Below are 22,216 nucleotides of genomic sequence, written 5' to 3' on the forward strand. Positions count from 1 at the left end.
GGCGGAAATCGATTTCGTCGCAGAGAATTGTGGGTTATAGTGCGTAATGAATTGTGGGTAACTCGTTTTAAGTCTGCTCTTCCTGCAGAGTCGTTTGTTTTGGGTACAGAAACCCGAGTCAAGATGCCAGAACGAGATAGTGAGTGCGGGGGTCTACTCCTTCCCCCTTGGAGCTCTCCCTCGGGTCAACCCTTAGTATTAAGGACTTTCCCTGTGCTAATTTAGGACTGCTAGGGCCGGGCTCGAAGGCAGCTAGGGAGGGTTCTTTTCGCGGTCCCTATCTGGCTCTGGGGTCCGGCTAGCGCAGCCGAAGCGGAGAGATGTGGGGGACTCAGTCTTTTATTTTCCTTAGGTGAACCGTTCTCCAACCCGCTAGCCCCGGATGGCCATGATGTGGACGATCCTCATTCTTTCCACCAGTAAGTGTGACTGGTGTGCAGGGGTCAGGAATAGAGGGAACTCTGGTGGGAGGGTGGGACCCCCAGGCTTTTGAACTTGTGCTGCAGAATGCCCCTCAAATGCCCCGTTCGTCGAAGTGACTCTAAACTTAAAGGTCTTGTCAACTGAACCTAAACTTCGTGTGTGCCGGTGTTAATGAAGTCCGTGGGACTTCCGGGGTCAGCACCTAGTGCCTGTTGTCCGGGTTTGCTCTTTGTGGCTAGTTATAATCTTTCTGGACTTCAGTTCCGTTATTTTTTGAAGAAGAGTTTGAACTAGATAATCTCTCTGCATCTTTACAATTTGAAAAGACTTTGTTTTGCTTAAGCGGAAATCTGGTTGCCAGGTGATGAAATTTTTCATTCATATCAAGAACCTCATTTAATAAAACAAATGTGGAAGGTTTGGGGCCTTTGTCAATTACCTGCACTGATTAAATCAGGGACCCTAGAAGTACTGAGCGTTATCTTTTACTTCTATGTTACTTTGTTGTGTAAAGAAGTAATAAGTATCTGTGGGGAAAAGAGGTGCTTAAAGGAAGTGCTAATTTGTCACTCCGTATTTGATACTCTTGTACTTTGTTTCACTAGATCCAAACTCACCAATGAAGACTTTAGGAAGCTTCTCATGACACCTAGAGCTGCACCCACATCTGCACCACCATCCAAGTCTCGACATCATGAGTAAGCTGATGGATATTCCCAATTGTTTCCTATTTCCAACCTATTCTCATTGCATACTTTCCTATTGGAAAACATTTACGAGAGGAATTATTCTGTTGTGGCTGCTGTTGGGTTGGGTTGGTTTGAAATATGTTCTTTTGGAACTTCTTTCTGCTCAGCTTTAATATCTTTGCCTCTGAGACCTCCTCTTGGGATTTGTGAGGATGTGTTATATTTCAATTTTCTGCTCTTTTCTAGAATGCCAAGGGAATACAACGAGGATGAAGATCCAGCAGCACGAAGAAGGAAAAAGAAAAGGTGAAAGGAAGGGAAAGGGAAGTTAGAGCTTAACTGTCCTTAGTGTAAGTGGAACTAAGTTGGATTATAGGAGTATAGTTCTAAAAAGATGAAACTTTTTTTTTTTTTTGGAAGTTTTCTATGGATTTTATGCCTATTAGGGTAAATAGGTGTTTTTACAGAATTTTCATTTTAGAAATTACAAAAGTTCTCTCTGGGCCTGGATATTTTTCTTTCTTTGTTCTGGGTAGTTGGAGCAGGGTGGTATAGGTCAACAAGAATCAAGAGATATTCAGCTGAAATTTGTAAAGAGTTGGAAATCCAAATAATATTCTAAAGCTTTGTGGCTTAAGGGGAATAGATACTTAGCAATTTGAAGGTGACTAAGCAATGACTGAGAAAGCGTTATGTATTGCTTTCCATTGCAGAGTAAATTTCATCATACAGAGAAAGAAAATTGCTGTGAGAGGATATATAAGTAATTGTGTGTATTATAGGGAGTGTGAATTTTGGGTGAGAAGTTTGTGCATAAGTAGAGTGGGTAGAGATGTAGAGAACAGAGTCCAAGCAATAGGCAGGAAGAAATTTGCTTCACTTATATTTGAATGTTTTACGTGCTTTCTTTTCATTCATAGCTACTATGCCAAACTCCGTCAACAAGAAATTGAGCGTGAAAGGGAGCTAGCAGAAAAGTATCGGGACCGTGCCAAAGAAAGGAGAGATGGTGTCAACAAAGATTATGAGGAAACAGAATTGATCAGTACCACTGCCAACTACAGGGCTGTGGGACCTACTGCTGAGGCGTGAGTAGATTTTGGCCTTGGTTCATTTAAGATTTAATTTCCACATAAGCTCCTGTGAAGTTGAATAATTATGGACAAATTTAATTCTATATTTCAGTATCCTCTAATGTGGACTTTGGCCTCCTCCCACTTAAACCAAACTACTATACCAGCCCTATGGCATTAATATTAGATTTATCTGATGATAGTTCCTTTTGTTGTATAGTGATAAATCTGCTGCAGAGAAGAGGCGACAGTTGATCCAAGAGTCCAAATTCTTGGGTGGTGACATGGAACACACTCATTTGGTGAAAGGGTTGGATTTTGCCCTTCTTCAGAAGGTGAGATGTTTTTGTTTTCTTTGTGAATTGTGGATGTTACTGGAATGCTGAATGTCTTTGGGTCTCCAGGAAGGGGAACTTTGGTGGATGGGGAAGAAACCAGTCTTTGGCTGTTGTAGCATTATTTATAAAGATTGAAGGTGGAGTTTTAGAGCATAGTATTGTCCCAAGCACACTTCTTGTTTTTCCTTTAGGTTCGAGCTGAGATTGCCAGCAAAGAGAAGGAAGAAGAGGAGATGATGGAGAAACCTCAGAAAGAAACAAAGTGAGTGTATGAGGGGGAAGATTGTAGAGTTGGAAGGGCAGGATTTGGACTAATAACAGAACTGGCTAATGGCTTCTTGTTTTTTTTTTTTTTTTTTTTTTTTTGTTTGTTTGTTTGTTTTTTAAGGAAAGATGAAGATCCTGAGAACAAAATTGAATTTAAGACTCGTTTGGGTAAGAGCAGAAATGTTGTTTATTAAACCAACAAGGCATTAGCCTTGACATTTCTTGTTTTCAACAAGGTTAGATTTTATAAGAAACTTAAATACCACCAAGTAAAAATACAGCAGAATTGTGCAATTATGCAGAATTTTTGAAAATTCTACACATTTATTTCTCTTTTCCTCTCAAATTGTAATATTTCTAAGTATATGCTTTGAATACTGAACATTGAATGCTATTTTTACATTGCTTTAAACCAGGTTTTAATTCCTTATAGATCTTGTCTCCATTCTCATATACCATCAAAATCAGTTTGAGAGTTATTCTAACATCAACTATATATCCTTCCAAATGAAGATGGAAAATAGCACTTTTTCGTAAAGTAATTTTAAGTGACTTTAAGTAACATTTTGTAAAGCATACATTGGAATATGTTACATGGTCTTTAAACTTAGACAAAGATTGATTGAGACTCTCATAAAGTTTAAAATTTATAATACCTTTGGTATTCTTTACTACTTTTCTGTTTATACTATGAACATTTGCTTGGAAAAACTCATTGTACAACAAAATCACCACTAATCTTACTTTAAGGACGTCTTTCTAAATCATTCAAATGTAACCCAAATATCCCAGTTATATTATTGTTGAGGTATTATGAGAGTTGTACATTTTGCTTCTATGGCAAGTTACAAGGTTTAGAACCTTTTAGTGGAGGTTGGTGAAGAACAATTCCCATTGGAATGAAAATAACTTACATTTATAACTCCTGGGTTTGGCTCTTGCATAAATTTTCCTGTTAAAGGTATCTTATCCTTTTAAGTTCTGATTGGTCCAGTTATAGAATACCTCAAACTATCAGATATTAAACATGAATAGAGAAATCATTGCCTGTAGTTGTCTCCCTATCTGTAACTTAACTATAAAGTATTTTGTTGCCTTTAAGTTGTTACTCAGTTAACTAAGTTTATTTTCTACTCCTCCCTAAGAAGTAATCTGTTTTTTAGTCTCTAGCCTTAATTTTTCCTCCCTCTATAGTATTGTTTTTCTTATCTCCTACCTCTAAATGAAATACTCTTCCTTTCTATTTCTAATTTCTATTCATTCTTTAAGGTCTAGCTTAAGACTTGTAGTTCTCTTTTTTTATCTCTGTCAATCTCCTTTATAAAACATCTTTATAATTGGGGCAGCTAGGTGGTGCAGTGGATAGAGCACCAGCCTTGAATTCAGGAGGATCAGGAGGACCCAAGTTCAAATCTGGTCTCAGAAACTTAACACTTCCTAGCTGTGTGACCCTGGGCAAGTCACTTAACCCCAGCCTGGGGTGGGGGGAGGGGGAATACACCTTTATAAAACAACCCATTCAAACATTGTTTTTTTTATTTTCTAACATTTTCTGATCCTGATAGTACTATGTATTTTAGCATTTATTTTCTTTTTCTTTTCTTTTTTCTTACAGCATTTTTTAATTGTTATTTTTATTAGGCTTGTCTCTTCTATTAGATTATAACCTCTTTGAAAATTAAAACTGAGGCATATGATAGGGCCATGTTCACAGTAGGCAGTTGGTAAATGCTTACATATTAATTATGTTCCCTTAGGCCGCAACGTTTACCGTATGCTCTTCAAGAACAAAGCTTATGAACGAAATGAGCTGTTTCTGCCAGGCAGAATGGCCTATGTGGTGGATCTGGATGATGAGTATGCAGATACAGACATCCCTACTACACTTATCCGAAGCAAAGCTGATTGTCCTACCATGGAGGTACTGGCAGTAATATTCTGTAGGACTACTCTTTGTAGGAAATGTGGGAGGGATACTTTCCTTCTAAAATTGGTCTTTTCTCAGTTAGCTGACTTCTTTTCTTCTTGGGATTTTCAGGCCCAGACCACACTGACCACAAATGATATTGTCATCAGCAAGCTGACACAGATCCTTTCCTATTTGCGGCAGGGCACCCGGAATAAGAAACTTAAGAAGAAAGACAAAGGTTTCTGAATGGTCTTGGAGAAAGACCTTAATTTTCTTTGGAGACTGAATCTTGTTACATGGAATGTTAGGAAGCAATAAGTTTATTTGGTGTATTTATCTTAGAGCCATTGTGCAAGTCAGAGAAGGCCTTGAGAATCAAAACACAGGATATTCTCAGAATCAGAATTGAGTCAACTGGAACATATATTTCCCTGACCAGTTTGGGAAGTAGCATTGCAGTATGAGGCAGATTGAGAACAATGTTGATGGTGCTTACTTTACACCCTTTCCTCCTCACCAGCCAATAAGTATTTATGTAGTGCTTACTGTATGTATAAGAGCTTATGCTAGGGACTATATATAGGTTATAGACTTTTATGTATAGATATTTATATGTTGACTTTCTATTTAATTCAGTTTCTACATTACCTAGCACAACATATAAAAATAGATGACTAGAAGTATCTTTTCATTGTGATGAAATGTTTTTCATAAAGTTATAGTCCATTCCAGATGTCTCCTTTTTCTCACCACCCTTTCCTCAGCTTCCTGGAATCTGGCCTTTGTTTTGAAACTCTTCTCCCAAATGGTACCTGTGAACTCTTAATTGCTAAATCCAGTGGATTTTTTTTCTCAGTTTTTCTCAGTTCTTGTCCCCCTTGAATTCTTGGAACTTTTTTAGACTAGACTGGAACTATCTTTCCCCCATTTAACAAAAACTTTTTTTCACCCTTTTATTCTTAATATTCTCTGTACTTTGACTCCATAATTATCTGGCTTCCTACTTTCTATCTCTCTATTGTTTGCTAGCTGCTGTTTTTGAGCCTTCAGTAACTGGTAGAGTTTTGTTCTTGATTTTTTTTCTATTTTTTTTTTTTTAAATTTTTAAATATTTTTTTCTTTTTTTCCTTTTCTCAATAAATTCCCACCAAGCAATGGGACCATACCTTTTGTCTTTGTTTTGTTTTGTTTTTTTGCTGACTTAAAGGGCCAGTGCTCCATTCACTGTGCCATCTAGCTGCCCCAGACCATTTACTTTTTAGTTTTATTTTTTAAAATTTATTTTATTTTTTTAAATTATAGCTTTTTATTTATAAAATATATACATGGGTAATTTTTCAGCATTGCCAGTTGCAAAACCTTTTGTTACAATTTTTCCCTTCCTCCATCAGATGGCAGGTCGATCAGTACATGTTATATATCTTAAAGTATATGTTAAATACAATATATGTATACATGTCCATACAGTTATTTTGCTGTACAAAAAGAATTGGACTTTGAAATAGTGTACAATTAACCTGTAAAAGAAATAAAAAATGCAGGCGGATAAAAATAGAGGGATTGGGAATTCTATGTAGTGGTTCATACTCATCTCCCAGAGTTCTTTTGCTGGGTGTAGCTGGTTCTATTCATTACTGCTCTATTGGAGCTGATTTGTTTCATCTCATTCTTGAAGAGGGCTATGTCCATCAGAATTGATTATCACATAGTATTGTTGTTGAAGCATATAATGATCTAGTCCTGCTCATTTCACTTAGCATCAGTTCATGTAAGTTTCTCCAGGCCTTATTGAATCATCCTGTTGGCCATTTTTTACAGAACAATAATATTCCATAACATTCATATACCACAATTTATTCAGCCAATTCTCCACTCAGTTTCCAGTTTCTGGCCACTACAAAGATGGCTGCCACAAACATTCTTGCACATACAGGTCCCTTACCCTTCTTTAAGATCTCTTTGGGATATAAGCCCAGTAGAAACACTGCTGGATCAAAGGGTATGCACAGTTTGATAACTTTTTGGGCATAGTTCCAAACCGCTCTTCAGAATGGCTGGATCTATTCACAATTCCACCAACAATGTATCAGTGTCCCAGTTTTCCCACATCCCCTCCAGCATTCCGCATTATCTTTCCCTGTCATTCTAGCCAATCTGCCAGGTGTGTAGTGGTATCTCAGAGTTGTCTTAATTTGCATTTCTCTGATCAATAATGACTTGGAGCATCCTTTCATATGGCCAGAAATAGTTTCATTTTCTTCATCTGAGAACTGTCTGTTCATATCATTTGACCATTTATCAATTGGAGAATGGCTTGATTTCTTATAAATTAGAGACAGTTCTCTATATATTTTGAAAATGAGGCTTTTATCAGAACCTTTGACTATAAAAATGTTTTCCCAGTTTATTGCTTCCCTTCTAATCTTGTCTGTAGTAGTTTTGTTTGTACAACACTTTTTTAATTTGATATAGTCAAAATTTTCTATTTTGTGATCAATAATGATCTCTAGTTCTTCTTTGCAAACCATTACTTTTTAACAAAATCCAGTGGAATAAATTCATACTGATTCTTCTATATGTGGCTCATTCCATTATTTTTGAGAGTGAGTTACCATGCTTTTTTGAATATTTTTTCTATAATATTAAAAGAACTGATGATGACACAGGGGAATGAAATGGCCCTACCATGTTATTCTTATTCCTATTCTTATTTTACAGGAAAGCTGGATGAAAAGAAACCTCCAGAGGCTGACATGAAGTATGTATATTTGTTTATTTTGAATGGGGAAGGGGAGGATCTCCCTCCATAATATGGAGTTTAATCATTAATTTTATTACTTAATATTACTTAATAGTATTCTATTTGAATTATATGTAAAGATAATTTCTGGCATTGTATATATGAGTTCCAATTCCCCCCCCCCCCGGAAGCTCCTGTACCCCAACTCCAAGATCTCAAGTAATCTGATATAGATTTTCTTATTAGTTTTTAATGTAAATAATCATGGAAAGAGAACTTTGTGGGTGACCAGCTGTTCTGGAAGTCTGTGGGAAATCTAGTCCAGGAATCCAAAGACATAGTAGGGTCCATACTTTTTGGGGAGCTACTCACATCTGGGTCTATACCTTTTCAGCATTTTTGAAGATGTTGGAGATTATGTACCATCAACAACTAAGGTTCCTAGGGAAAAAGAAAGGGAAAGATACCGTGAACGGGAGCGAGATCGAGATCGGGATCGAGAACGAGAGAGAGAAAGAGAACGGGACCGGGAAAGGGACCGAGAAAGAGAGCGGGATCGGGAAAGAGAAGAGGAGAAAAAGCGACACAGTTACTTTGAAAAGCCCAAAGTGGATGACGAGGTGAGTCATGAGTTTCAGAATTTTTATCAAATAGAAGAAGATAGACTGATTTTAGATCCCAACTAAATTCCCAGTATGGAAGTCCTTGTAAAAGTTTTTGGAGAGACCTAATATAATTTTCTTGGCAAATGGAGTATAATCTTAAAATTCTCCACATAGTAAATAGTATCTTGTTTTTGCAGATGTAGGGGTGGTGGTGTGAGTAGAGAATGGGAATTTAGAGAGGAGAGAGAATTAAGAGGCATAGGCCCACTCCTTGAATCATAATGATTAGAAGATTGTTTTGTCTTTAATCAATTTGGGAAGATGTCATGATGTGAGGCAGTAATACCTTTGGTGACAGATTTTTCAGAAGCATTGAGTAAGTACTGAATGGTGGTAATATGTAAGGAGGAATAGCATCCCTATTCTTTTAAAAAACTATTTGTAGAAGAAGTAAGTATCCCCACAGTATAATCCTAACCAATTGGGAAATACCATAAAAGTAGTGGATATTTGGGAAAGTGGTTAAGAGACAAAGAAAAGGATAGTAGATATGCTGAATGTGGTTGAGAATTAAAAGTAGGTGTTTTTGATAGTTGATATTGACCTTACTCTCCTTTTTCCCTTTTCAGCCCATTGATATTGATAAAGGTAAGTTATATTCATGTTGTTAAGTGGATGTCATAAAGTGTTCTGAAGAGCTAGAGGCCTGCATCTCAGCTCTTGTCTTTTATTTGACCTTGGATTAAAATTCTGACACACTGCACATGTTAAGAATTGGTATTCATGGTGATGTCTGATTCTGGGCAACAGTGTCCATGATTGCTTAAAGGAATCAGTGTAGCTTAGTTATATGGCATAGAATGAACCCTGGTGTTTGCATAGTAGTAGTAGCAGCAGGATACAGGAATTATTGCTAGAGGAAACATGGAAGTAGCTGAGACTCTCATTCTACTCAGTTTTGTAAGAATTGGGGTTGGGTGTGAGGTTGGGTCCTGGCTCAAGTAAAGTCTCTTTTGCTTAAGAGGAATCATATACTCTTTTATCGATAGGTCCTGGATCTGCCAAGGAGTTGATAAAATCCATCAATGAAAAGTTTGCTGGTTCTGCTGGTTGGGAAGGTGGCGAATCATATCCTTTAACATAAAATAGGATTATGAATTCTTAAAAAACTTTTTAGCTGTACCTTGTTTCTGATTTCCCCAAAATTATAGTTTGACTTGAGAGTTGCCTTCTTCCCCAGAAGACATGTTTATAGCAATCATTCTCTTTTTAGGATTACGGTTTTTCTATGGCTTTTATTCTCTAATTTTATTCTCTTTCCCTTCCTTTGCCTGGACTCTTTTATCATTTGTTTCAGTACATCCCTCATCTTCCTCTGAGAGAGCCATTTCTATTAACGAATGATAAAAAGAAACCAGTTCAACAAATATCATCAACACATCTCTCACCAGTTAAACTTATGAGTCCCCCACCTTTACAAAAAAGAAAAAGAGGTGCACTTTTATACCTGCTTTTTGGGGCCAAGCTTGTTCATTATAATTTCTCCAGCATTTGGTTGTTTTGTTATTTTTCCATAGAAATTGTTTTAGTTATTGTGCATATTATTTTCTTCTGTTCAGTTTCATATTTTTCCTTTCCTATTCAATTATAGCATTTCATACAGTGTAGTAATATTCCGTTATATTTACATACCAAATTTTAAAAAGCTGTTTCCTGGTGGACATATGGTATATAGGCATCTATTTCCTGTGGCACTTGTTATTATACTTTAACACAGCACACACTAAAGAAACCAGAAGATAAGAAGCAGCTGGGAGATTTCTTTGGCATGTCTAACAGTTACGCAGAGTGTTATCCAGCCACGTAAGTGAGGTCTGGGAAGTAGGAAGTGGGATATCAGGTGGGGTGGTTGGAAGACTGAAACTGCTAATAAGGGAATTGTGGATTGTCAATGTTAATTGAATCAACAAGAAAGTAGGGAAAGTAAGAATTTGAAAGGGCAGAGGAACTACTAGTCAGGTTCCTAGGCAGTCATGGTTGATTAGAGCATGTGTCTTTTACTTGTCTCCTTTTAGGATGGATGACATGGCTGTGGACAGTGATGAGGAGGTGGATTATAGCAAAATGGATCAGGTATGTCTATAAGGTTTATATTAAGAATGCGTTATAATATTTAACATGTATAAGACTGCCTGCCATCTAGGGGAGGGGGTGGAGAGAAGGAAAGGAAAAGTCAGAATAGAAGTGAGTGCAAGGGATAATGCAAAAAATTACCCATGCATATGTTCTGTCAATAAAAAATTATTTTTTTAAAAAATTTATCTTAGAAGAAAAAAAAAAGAATGTGTTATGATATTTAACATGTATTGGATTACTATCATCTAGGGGAAGGAGTTAATAGGGAAGGAGGGAAAAATTTGGAACAGAAGGTTTTATAAGGGTCACTGTTGAAAAAATTACCCATGCATATGTTTTGTAAATAAAAAACTGTAATTAAAAATTTTAAAAAACAAAAGGAAAAAAGAATGGGTTATATTGAACCTGGACATCCAGCCAAGATGGTAGAGTAAAGGAAACTTATCAAGCTTTTTCTCAAACTGGTCCAAATTTATTTAAATAATGAATCTAAACAAATTTTAGAGTATTAGAACACATAAAAAGATGGAGTGGAACATTTTTCAGCCAAAGTTAATTTAGAAGGTCAACAGGCAAGATTTTTTGGCACCAGGGTGGGAATCCAGCACACAGTCCTAGTATTGGCTACAATAATGCAGGTGTAGCTGCAACTGTGCCAGCAAAACAAGAACAGGCCCCTGAATCAGTGGCAGTACTGGGAGTTTCTAGACCTTTCAGCCTAGAGACACTTCAGATGACTTGGAAGGTCAGCAAGAAAGATTTGTTAGTAGGGTGAGAGGGCCTTGGGAAATCAGCAAACTACAGAGTGTGCACAAATGACTTAGAAGTGGAGGGGATCAGGGAGAAAGGAAAGAGAAAATAGAATAAATGGAGGGAGGATTCAGTTAACAGTAGTAATTGGAAAAAAGAATTTTGAAGCAAGTTTCTCTGATGAAGGCCTCATTTCTCAAATGTATAGGTTACTGAGTCAAATTTATTTTTTAAGAAAAGCCATTCCTCAATTGATAAATGATCAAAAGATAAGAACTATGCCCAAAGAGCTATAAAGTCATGTATATTATTTGTCCTAACAATACCACCATTAAGCAGGGATATCAAAAGATTTTTTTTAAAAACGAGAAAGGAATTCTATGTACAAAAATATAGCAGCTCTCAAGGTAAAGAATTGTAAATTAAGGGAATGACTATTAGTTGGGGAATGGCTGAATAAATTGTGGTTTGTGATTATGATGGTATAGTGTAGTTCTGTGAGAAATGATGAGCAAGATGCTCTCAAAAAACCTGAAAAGTTCTCCATGTGTTCAAGGAAAAGTGAAATGTACTATGTATAAAGTAATAGCAATGTTGTGGAATGATCAGGTGTGAATGACTTTGCTATTCTCAAGAATACAATGATCCAAAGCTAATCTGAAGGACTTAAGATGAAAAATCCTCTCTACACACAGAAAACTGATTGTGTCTGAAAACAATTTGAAGCATACTTTTTTTAACTTTATTTTTTGGTGAGGAGGAGAGAGAGATCTGTTTTCTTTCACAACATGACTTTTTTATTTATTTTTAAAAATTTTGTTATAATAGCTTTTTATTTTAAAAAACATATGCAAAGATAATTTTTAACATTTACCCTTGCAAAACTGTGTTCCAAATTTTCTTCCCTCCTTCCCTAGACAGTAAGCAATCCAATGTAGATTAAACATATACAATTCCTCTAAATATATCCAATTTGTCATGCTATGTAAGAAAAATCAGATTGAGTGAAAAAATAACAACAACAAAAAAGATGAGAATACCATGCTTTTATCCATATTTAATCTCCATAGTTCTCTGTGAATGGGGATGTCTCTTTTACTCTTTTCATACCAAGTCTATTGGAATTGCCTTGAATTATCTCATTATTGAAAAGACCCATGTCCATCTCAGTTAATCATCACATAATCTTGTTGCCGTGTACAGTATTCTCTTGATTTCTACTCACTTCACTTAGCATTAGTTCATGTGAGTCTTTCCAGGTTTTTCTGAAATCAGCCTGCTCATCATTTCATATATTATTCCGTTATATTAACATAGCACAATTTATTCAGTCATTTCCCAACTGCTGGACATCCACACACATAACATGACTTTTATGGAAATGTTTTACATAACTTGATATTTGCTTTCTTACTGGGGGGTTGGGAGTGGGGGGAGGAAGGGAAAAAATCTGAAAAGAAGTAAGTGCAAGGGATAATGTTGTAAAAAAATTACCCATGCATATGTAATGTAAAAAAAAAAAAAGTTATAATTATAAAATAAAATAAAAATTAAATTATTAAAAAAAATTTAAAAATAAATGCAAAAAATCATTTTACATGTAACTATGGAAAATTATATGTGTGTGTGTGTGTATTTATAAAATGTTATATCCTTGCTGTAGTCTGTAGGGCTATCTTTTTCTGTAGGAAAAAGAGCAAGTTAACTGACTAAAGTATATGTCATATTTTCCACTAGCAGCATTCAGTGATATATTAAGAAAATTAACAGTATCCTGAATGATGATAGAATTAGTTGACTTAACTAAATTACTTGGTTCTACTGAAAAATGAGTCAAAAACATTTTCACCCTATCATGCTTATGCTGCCATTTTAAAAAAAATTATTTTTGAACTCAGGCTCAAGATGGTGGTTGTGGGAAGGGTGTGAATATAATTACTTTAAATCATTTTAGCCAAGCTTCAAGATTTTCTCATATTTTTAACACAGTTATTGATGGAATAGCAAATAAGATTGCTTTGATCTTTCTTCTTTACTGGAAAAGACAGGAGATGGTTTGGATATCTAATTATCTGGAGTAATTGATTATTTTTCAGCCCTTTTATGTTCAAAGAAGCCTAGAACTAGAAAAAGATCCTACTTCATTGGATTTTTTAGGCTCTATCCTGGAATGGTGTTAAATGTGTCTCATTAGCCTCATACTACAAACTAGAAAGGTTTTTTTGTGCTAACCACCATTTTCTTTTTTTGTTACAGGGTAACAAGAAGGGACCATTAGGTCGCTGGGACTTTGATACTCAGGAAGAGTATAGCGAGTATATGAACAACAAAGAGGCTTTGCCTAAGTGAGTAGTATTGAAACTAAACAAGGTTTTGGGAGCAGGGAGAGGGGTATGGAGGAGGACACAGTTTGGTAAGGTAAGTTCTTATTTAAGGCCCTTTCTTTGAATCTTGTTCTTTCCAATCTCACTATAATGATATTTTTAACTTTCTTATCTACGTATAGAGCTGCTTTCCAGTATGGCATCAAGATGTCAGAAGGTCGGAAAACCAGACGCTTCAAAGAAACAAATGACAAGGCAGAGCTTGATCGACAATGGAAAAAGATCAGTGCAGTGAGTATAAGGAGATGGGAAGCTATAGATGAGAACAGACAATTCAGGTGCTTCATCCTTGAAGGCTTGGGGTTGAAAGATTTTGGAAGGAAACTCCAGGATGATTATCCTTTATAGCTAGGAGGGGCTTGGGATAGTTCATTCTGTTTCTCAGAGTTCCAGACCCTTTTCTATCCTCTCTAACTAGTCAATACAGGCTTGAATGTTTTATTACAATTATTTTTGTTCTTTTTGCAGATTATTGAGAAAAGAAAGAAAATGGAGGCTGATGGGTAAGAAATTATATTTTCTTTGGCTGGAGGATGGAACCAAGTGAGGTTTGGTGTTTTTTTTTTTTAATTAAGAAAAAAACTTTTTTTTTTTTTTTTCCAAGTGTGTTGATTGTTGATGCTATTTCATTTTCTCTTGTAGGGTTGAAGTCAAAAGGCCAAAATATTAGTCTGCCGCTGATTCCAGGAAAATTACCCAGATATATTTCAAATTTCTTTCTCTCCCTTTGCACTTTCCTTAGAGAGGCTGCAGTATTTGTGTGTATGTATGTATGAAATTGTTGTTTTGACTATTAAAATTCATGTTAACCCTTTGTTTTTTTTCTTTTTTGCTGAAGAGATGGATGGGATGGGATGAAGGGAAAGATGTGGGTGATAATGAGGACGATTCTATTTCTTGAGGATTTTGGAAAAACTAGTTGGGTCAGTTTCACTATATTACTCTCATTTCACAATTTCTAGCATATATTTAGGAACAAAAATTTACATATGGAAAGACATTTTAATTATATGCTTTATAAACTAGCTTTGGTAGAACATAATAGTTACTTCCCACTTGTAGAAGTTGTGGAAACACAAGCTGGAGCAGGAAGAGCTAGAAGAAGAGCTCTAAAAGCAGAGCCTTCATCTCTGGACTATGTGGTTAAAGGACAGTTAAGTGTTGATGTGGTTTAGGAGAGCAATTGCTGGTTCCAAATGGTGTGTTTGGGGTTCAGCACCAAAATATGAGATTGGTATAGGCAGCAGATGTTGGGGTTTGTTGTGTGAAGAAACCATAATGGCCATTCACTTTGGCCAAAGGAGGAAAGGTTACAGACAAAACTAAGAGACACAATAGATACTAGAAGTGATAAATACGAAATAGAGTTGGGAGAGCATATAATTAGCAAGGAAAGGGATTTAACAATAATGAAGTTATAAAAATAGAGACATAGTGGAGGGTGGAGAGAGATACCATAAGACCTGGTGGGACATGAGAGGAGAGACATCACATGGCATAGGGGAGGGGTGAGACTACAGTAAGAAGATTTAGCAAAGATGGCATGAGCCCTGAGCAGAGTTCTAAGGGAAATTCAAACTCAAGGGTTTGACTGAATATCCACGAACTCTACAGAGGATGGGACTATGAGGCCAAATTGATCTCTAATCAGTGCCCTGGTCTGGGAAGTAGTTAATTCTATTAATGCTCCAATCTCTCTCCCTTGCCTACCCAACCTAGTTACAGAGAACCTCATCTGTGAGGGAGAAAGCTAAAGACTTGCATAGAATATGATGAATTTTCTCACCTTTTCTTGAAGATAATACCAAGTGGAGTTAACAGTTAAAAGCATAATCTCTTTTAATTGAGACTACATTATCTTAATAGATTATAAAACTGAGAAGTAACAAAAGGAGTGGGGGTGTGATGGAATCTCCTTTTAGCATTTCCTGATAAAGCTAGTTTCAGAGTTTACATCATTCCCCACTTTTGGAATTCTCTATGGCACGTTTCTGAGCTGGGAATAAGGATTGTCATTCTAAGTAATTGCTTCTAGCTGAAGGGTTGGGGTTTAGAATTGTTCCTAAAGAAGTTGTAAATGAAAGGCCCTACTTGCTTCATAACAACAATCGTTGTTCCTCCTTTCTTGAAAAGGACCATGACATCAAGGAAGTGATGCCATGACATTTGAGCGAATTGGATTTAAATGGAGGGCTATGTAAGATCACTTGCCTCACTTTTCCTTCCAGAACCCTTTGGGTCCAGTTGCCAGAAAATAGGTCAGGAACACTGGAGATAGCCCTGGATTCAATGGAAGTCCTTGGCCTTTTTGAGCTAAGGTCTGCAACAGGTCTAAGTCTGCCTGAAATTAGACCCATTCAGTGATTAAGGCTAGATAGCAAATGAGGCAAAGAATGACCTCTTTCATCTAGTCCAAAAAAAACAATCTAATAAATTTGGGACAAGACTCAGGTTTTCTGACCAAGACAGAAATGATTGCTATTTACATTCACTCTGAGTTAATCAGGATCCAAACAATGACTACTAGGAAACTTGGCCTGGGATCTATTAGAAATTCAAGATTAGAGTGGTTTTGCTCTTAAAACATTTTTTCTTTTGGATTGCTGAACCCTTTAAAGATATCTTGGAATATACTGGCTAAATTTTTTTTTTTTCATTTTTATTTTGAATTTGATAAATGTCAACAAACATGAATATTTTCATATATAAAGAACAGAAAATTATATACGATACTGTAAATCTATCAAATTCAACTTTTTTTAATATAGTATCTCCAACACTGCTTTTATGTGGCCTCTTCTGAATTTCTGCTCCCTTCTGTGTATGTTTCTTTTTTTATCTTATGGATGCTCTTTTTTCCTTTTTTTTTTTTTTTTTTAAATAAAGCTATCATTACCCTCCCATTCTTCCAACAAATCTCTGTACTCCTACCCTCAAAAGTAAAATACATATGTATAATCAAGCAAAACTAATCCACCTAATGGCTCTGTCTGAAGATGTATATCTCATGCACCTTTACTCTTTGCCAAGAGGTGGGAATCAGCTTTCTTGAATAGTATTTGATCATATAACTGATTACAATTCTTAATTTTTTTACCCTTTTCCTTTCCAATGTTGTATTATGTATTTTTCCCTCTGGTTCTGGTCACTTTTATCAGTTTATATAAGACCTCTTAAACTTTACTGAATCTATACCTTTTAAGTTTGTTTCTTTTTTCTTTGTATTATGCTGATGGTTTTATTTTTTTATTTAATATTTTTCCAGTTACATTCAAAACAAAACTATTTTTAAAAATATTTTGTTTTTAAAATTTTGGGGTTCTTAGATGGGCATCCCTTCGATTTCCTTTTTTTTTTTTTTTTTCCCTGAGAAGACCTCCTATAAATATAGTTTTGGTACACATAGGTCAGTTTCCGTTTTTTTTTTTTTTTTTTTTTACTTGAATCTCTTTTAGTATTCATGCCTAATAGTGATGTTAGGTCAAAGGATATACATGAATTTATAGCCCTTTGGGCAAAGATATCTTTTGATCTTTATCAATTTATTTTTTGTAAATTTGACTTAATTTTCTTTATGTCTGAGAAATGAGATCTTAGGAGAAACTTGTTAAGGAGCTCTGCTGCCGAAGCAGACAAGAGGTTTCCATCTGTATAATAATGGGCCCAAAGCTTCGGGATTGGCCCTGGCAAGCCCAACAGCCTAACCTCCTGCCAGAAGGCGTGCGGGTCTCAAGCTGCCTGCTTGGCAATAGAGCATGCTCAGAGCAATACTTAGGTCCTTCACTACTACCAAGGCTTAAGGGCGGAAGCGGAAGCAACTTCAGGCCTTCCAAGCTTTTCCATCTCGGTGGTACCTGGAAGGATTCTTAAAACTTCCGGTTCCTTGACGTTAGTCAAGCCAGCATGGCGGCCCCCTGCGAAGTGAGACATGGGGTAGGGGAGTGGGACTCCCCTGAGCAAGAGGCTGAGGGAGATTTGGATGCTGCGGTGCAGAGCGATACCGATGCGGAAGCGGAAGACTCGGCGCCCCGAGAGCGGGACACCCCCGAAGACATAGTGTTAGAGGCTCCTGCTAACGGGCTTGCCTTCCACCCCGCGCGGAATGTCGTAGCCGCCGGGGACGTGGACGGGGACGTGTTTGTGTGAGCGCGGGGAAGGGCCGGGGCCGGGGCCGGGGGCCGCTGCTGGGTGTGATTGCGGTCCCCGTGCCGCTCGTAGAGAAGCAGCGTTAGAAGGGACCGGAGCGGTCACGCAGCGCAGCCCGTGCCTCTCCTCTGTCGGAAGCGGAGACCGAGGCCCCCAGAGCGACGGTGGCCCGTTCAGTCCTGTCCCTTCCTCTTCCTCACTGCAGCTTCGAGTACTCTTGCTGGGAGGGCGAAAACAAGGAGCTCTGGTCCTCGGGACACCATCTCAAGTCCTGCCGGGACCTGGCCTTCTCCGAAGATGGGCAGAGTGAGTTCCGGGGATAGAAGGGGCAGCTACGCTGCTTCTGGAGGTCGTGAGGATAGTCACCGGCGCCGCTCTGGAGGGGCTGCGACCTGCTGAAATATCTGCAGCCTGGATCTCCGAGGGGCGTTTCCAGCGCCGAGTCTTAGTTCTTATTGGGATGGGGATGCATAGCCCTGGCGGGGAGTCCGGACTGCTACTTGATCTTTGAACTTTCCTCCGTGTAAGGGAGAATAGGATGGGACTAGACTTAAGACCCCAGTTTCCTTTTTATAATGTGCGTCCCTCTTGGTCTCCCATCAGAACTTATCACTGTTTCCAAGGATAAAGCCATTCATGTCCTGGATGTTGAGCAGGGCCGCCTGGAGAAGCGTATTTCCAAAGCTCACAAGTATGTCAGCATGTGAAGTAAATTGGGAGTTTGGGGCAATGTGGGGATGTTCCCTTGAGGTATTCAAGACAGGGCTTCTTTTTGAATTTCACCTTTTTTACTCCGCAGCGTAGCTATCAACAGCTTGTTGCTAGTGGATGAGCATCTGTTAGCTACAGGGGATGATAGTGGCAGGATTCGGCTGTGGGACCAGAGGAAAGAGGGTCCAATTATGGACTTGAGGCAGCATGAGGACTACATTGCAGATATGGCTCTGGACCCTGCTAAGAAGCTGCTTCTTACTGCCAGGTGAAGAGCCTTGGAAGCTTCTCCCCCCCAAAGTTAAGATTGCTTCTCTTAAGGGTACTCCCCATTAATCACCATTGCTTGCTTTTGCCACAGTGGGGATGGTTGCCTTGGCGTTTTCAATATTAAGCGGCATCGGTTTGAACTTCTGTCAGAAGCACAGAGTGGGGATTTAACGTCTGTTAAACTTATGAAGGTACTATGGAGACTGGGGTGAGGGTGTGGGGTTAGAGGACCAAGAGGAAGGCAGGCCCCCGTCCAGATCACCAGTTTTTGTTTTTCGTTTTTTTTTTTACAGAGGGGAAAGAAAGTTGCCTGTGGCTCTAGCGAAGGAACCATTTATCTCTTTAACTGGAATGGTTTTGGAGCAACCAGTGACCGTTTTGCACTGAAAGCAGAGTCAATTGATTGTATTGTGCCCATTACAGACAATCTGCTGTGCACAGGCTCTACTGATGGCATTATCCGGTATGAGAGGAAGAAAAGCTGGTGGAGGAAGGATGGGATACTTGGTAAAATCAGGGACTAATTCTTTATTTTCTCCATAGGGCAGTGAATATCCTGCCTAATCGAGTTGTGGGCAGTGTGGGGCAACATGCTGGTGAGCCTGTGGAACAGTTAGCCCTCTCCCACTGCAGTAAATTTCTTGCCAGCAGTGGTCACGACCATCGGCTCAAGTTCTGGGACATTACACAACTTCGGTCAGTGGTGGTGGATGAATATCGAAAGCGGAAGAAAAAAGGTGGCCAGTTGCGAGCTCTGAGCAGCAAGGCCTGGGGCATGGATGACTTTTTTGCTGGACTTAAGGAAGAGGAAAACATAGTGCCTGATCCAGTTGAAGAAGAAAGTGAGGACAGTGACTAAAGGGAACCATAGTGGGGAATTATTCAGCCCTTCCCTTTTAGTCCCTCCTCTCTGGTTTTTCATTCCAGTTTAATACTAACTTCTATTTAAGGACCTTCTAAAGAGGCTGCTTCAAGTATGACAAAGAAGGGAAAGGGGCATGTTAAAACCACCAAGCTCTATGACAAAATCTAATGTTTAGATGTATGTTCCTGGGTCAGATTGTAGTCTTGATCTCTAGCTGGGCCCTAATCTAGGAAAGGAAACCCCCCCCCCAACCCTCCATAAAAGATACAAGATGGACAAATATACCAAAACCTTAAGTTTTTAATTAAATATAAAACAGACAAAGTTACACTGGGTGTAACAACAATGAACAGAGGAATCAAAAAAATTGACTTTTAGGTCTAACTAGCAACCAAGTAAACAGCTTGAGCAAAACTATAAACACAGAAGAATTAGAGGGGTGGAGGGGGGTATACCTGGCATAAAGAGATTTCCCCTCTAGATTAGCCAGGGCTAGCATTCCACTTGTCCAGCTTCAGGGCCCTGCCCTTCTTGAAGAACTAAGGAGCTCTTTACCCCCTACCTCCAACAACTAACTGGTGGAATTGACCAGGATGGCTATGACATTATTACAGAGAGGAAATGACAGCTATTTAGCAGGAAAACCACCCCAATCCTGGGCTCTCATTTTCTCTTGGCTCACCTAAAGCTTCTAGGAGGCGAAGGGACACAGCATTCTTGGCAACTTCGTGCCCGCTTGGCCCCTCTTTAGTTACAACTACCCAGATGAGGCCACTGAAAGGCATGGGGTAACCAGGAATCACTACTTGGTACCAGAAGCGGTGCCAGCCTGCGGGCCCAGCTCCCAAGCACTTAGTGAGGAATACGGGCATGCCTAGGTGCCTCTGTTGGCACACGGCCTCGAGTGTGGTCTGGGCACAGTTGTGGGGCACTGGGGTCCCTAATTTCTCAGGTAAGGTCCTATGACTTATCTCAGGCCCCAACCCCCGAAATAAAGGACCTTCTGTTTGCTGTCGGAGTCGTTGCTTCAGGTCGGGTTTCAGCCATTCTACTGTCACCTGCTCACCACAGAGCTTTGAGCGCCCTGCCAGACAGAGGATAACATAGGAGTGATGAAAGGTGGTAACCTAAGTTTGGCAACAAGTATTTGGCCACACCCCACCCCCTCAAACACTAAACCCTTTTTACTCCCTAACCTATTCTTGAGCTTTCCCACTCCCTCAAATGTGTATCTAGTATAACTTTCTTAGCAACAGACAAGGCTACCCTGTTTTTCTCGACTTTACCCTCTTTCTTTAATGTTACTCCTACCTTCTACTAGAGCTTTCTTGGCCATGGCTGCCGCCCGGTGGGAACTAAACTTGAGCAGTGCAATCTGTGTGTTGGGGTACATGAGGCTGGGGAGTAGCAGTGCTTCCTGCAGACCGGACCCGAGAGGCTGCAGGGCCTGAAGCAAGGCCTGGTGGTCCAGGGTTGGTGGCAGCCCATCCAGGGTCAGCTCACATTTCTCAGTGCTCCGGCAGACCAGCAGCGGGCAGGCAGGTCGAAGAGGGTGATTGTGAAGAGTGGCGATGGCAGCCTGGGCCCCGCGGCGGGAGCTGTATCTAGCATAGGCGAAGCCTCGGTTCAGGCCACTAAAAGTCATCATGAGGCGAAACTCGTAGAGACGCCCCACTCGCTGGAACAGTGGAATCAGCTGGTGCTCATACACATCCTGGGGCAGGCGACCGATGAACACCTCTGAACCTGCTGGAGGAGGGCTGCCTACCCAGCCTGGGGATAAAGTAGTCTTTGAACTGCTGATCTAGTTAGGCATACTAACCCCAACTGGGGAGCTTGTGAAGCCGGCTTTTCCTCAACCTCTTAATAAACTCGGATTGGACTTCACACACTGGTCTTTAAAATTAATTCACACAATTTATAAAATCCATTTCAATTTAACTATTAGTATTCCATTTCTCTAAAATGCAAATGAAAGGGTATTCGTTTCCCTAACCTCTCCCAGAGCTTAGTCTTACATAATACATGTGAGCATTTTTCTTTCTTCTTAGGGTGGAAATCAGGGACAGTAAAAGGGCACTTAACTCGCTCAGCAGAAGTTCCGTTCAGAGGCCACTCCCCCAAAACTGGGTGGGGGAGGGGGAGAAGAGGGGTGTTTGTTAGGCGCCTAACTGTCCAGTGTAGCAGGAAGCTCAGTCTACCCATCCCCTGGGGTGGGGGTGCAAATTTACCTGGGGGTGGACCGCCGTATTTCCTTTGCCCGTTCACTTGCACCAGTCGGATCCCCGTTTCCCTCACCCAAGCCTCCAACGCAGCCTTGTTCACTGGATTCACCCGCTCACACCACAACTGGGGAGGGTGGGAGAAGGGGTGAGTACTGGGACTAGGCTCCAGTTCACATCACAAGGTAACAGTGATCGGGCCGGCCCATCTCCCAAATTATCACACCGCAACGATCCCTCACCCAAAGACACTCACCTCACACTCCCGCTTGGACTGCATGTTTAAAGGAGACCCACCCAGTCACACACCTTTATAGCCTCCCCCTCAGCCTCTGGAAACTTCCCAGCCCCTCTAGACTCCCATTGGCTATGGGGCGCGACCCCTCCCCGCATGGGAGGGGGAAGAAGAGACACGTGCTCTACCCTCCGGGGTATAAACAGGTGAGAGAGGAAAACAAGGGATGGGAAGGGGGGTGGGGAGCCCTACCCAATTTCCTTTTGCTTCTTTACAACCAAGGGTTTTAGTTCCCTAGTGTGTGAGAGGAGTATAATTATGTAAAAAACGATATTCAGTAATATCTCGCAGAAGCAGGTCACTAGCATACTGCTTCCAAATTGGAGTGGCATTAAAATATAGGAGGAGGAGCCCTTGGACAATCATCCCCTGATCTACAAGGGAACACAAGAG

General features: G+C 39.5%; 3 protein-coding genes across 3 annotated transcripts; 2 read left to right on the forward strand and 1 right to left on the reverse strand.

Annotated features, from left to right (window-relative positions):
- Window positions 1–6: 6 nt before the first annotated feature.
- Window positions 7–14,128, forward strand: IK (IK cytokine). Its single transcript, XM_074291588.1, has 20 exons — window positions 7–139; window positions 353–419; window positions 1,029–1,121; window positions 1,359–1,418; window positions 2,033–2,200; window positions 2,406–2,520; window positions 2,715–2,785; window positions 2,912–2,958; window positions 4,548–4,711; window positions 4,829–4,937; window positions 7,418–7,457; window positions 7,834–8,059; window positions 8,674–8,692; window positions 9,094–9,171; window positions 9,826–9,907; window positions 10,120–10,177; window positions 13,187–13,275; window positions 13,437–13,545; window positions 13,783–13,817; window positions 13,957–14,128. The coding sequence occupies exons 1-20, from the start codon at window positions 124–126 to the stop codon at window positions 13,982–13,984; spliced, it is 1,674 nt and encodes a 557-aa protein (XP_074147689.1). The 5' UTR covers window positions 7–123; the 3' UTR covers window positions 13,985–14,128.
- Window positions 14,129–17,168: 3,040 nt separating this feature from the next.
- WDR55 (WD repeat domain 55) lies at window positions 17,169–21,193 on the forward strand. Its single transcript, XM_074291587.1, has 7 exons — window positions 17,169–17,456; window positions 17,666–17,766; window positions 18,064–18,151; window positions 18,260–18,439; window positions 18,533–18,632; window positions 18,735–18,904; window positions 18,985–21,193. The coding sequence occupies exons 1-7, from the start codon at window positions 17,218–17,220 to the stop codon at window positions 19,298–19,300; spliced, it is 1,194 nt and encodes a 397-aa protein (XP_074147688.1). The 5' UTR covers window positions 17,169–17,217; the 3' UTR covers window positions 19,301–21,193.
- Window positions 19,589–21,945, reverse strand: DND1 (DND microRNA-mediated repression inhibitor 1). Its single transcript, XM_074291589.1, has 4 exons — window positions 21,785–21,945; window positions 21,538–21,655; window positions 20,618–21,079; window positions 19,589–20,390 (listed from the first exon to the last, which is right to left on the reverse strand). The coding sequence occupies exons 1-4, from the start codon at window positions 21,806–21,808 to the stop codon at window positions 19,939–19,941; spliced, it is 1,056 nt and encodes a 351-aa protein (XP_074147690.1). The 5' UTR covers window positions 21,809–21,945; the 3' UTR covers window positions 19,589–19,938.
- Between the last annotated feature and the right edge of the window lie 271 nt (window positions 21,946–22,216).

Source organism: Sminthopsis crassicaudata, chromosome 2, assembly GCF_048593235.1.
Source record: "Sminthopsis crassicaudata isolate SCR6 chromosome 2, ASM4859323v1, whole genome shotgun sequence".
Lineage (NCBI taxonomy): Eukaryota > Metazoa > Chordata > Mammalia > Dasyuromorphia > Dasyuridae > Sminthopsis > Sminthopsis crassicaudata.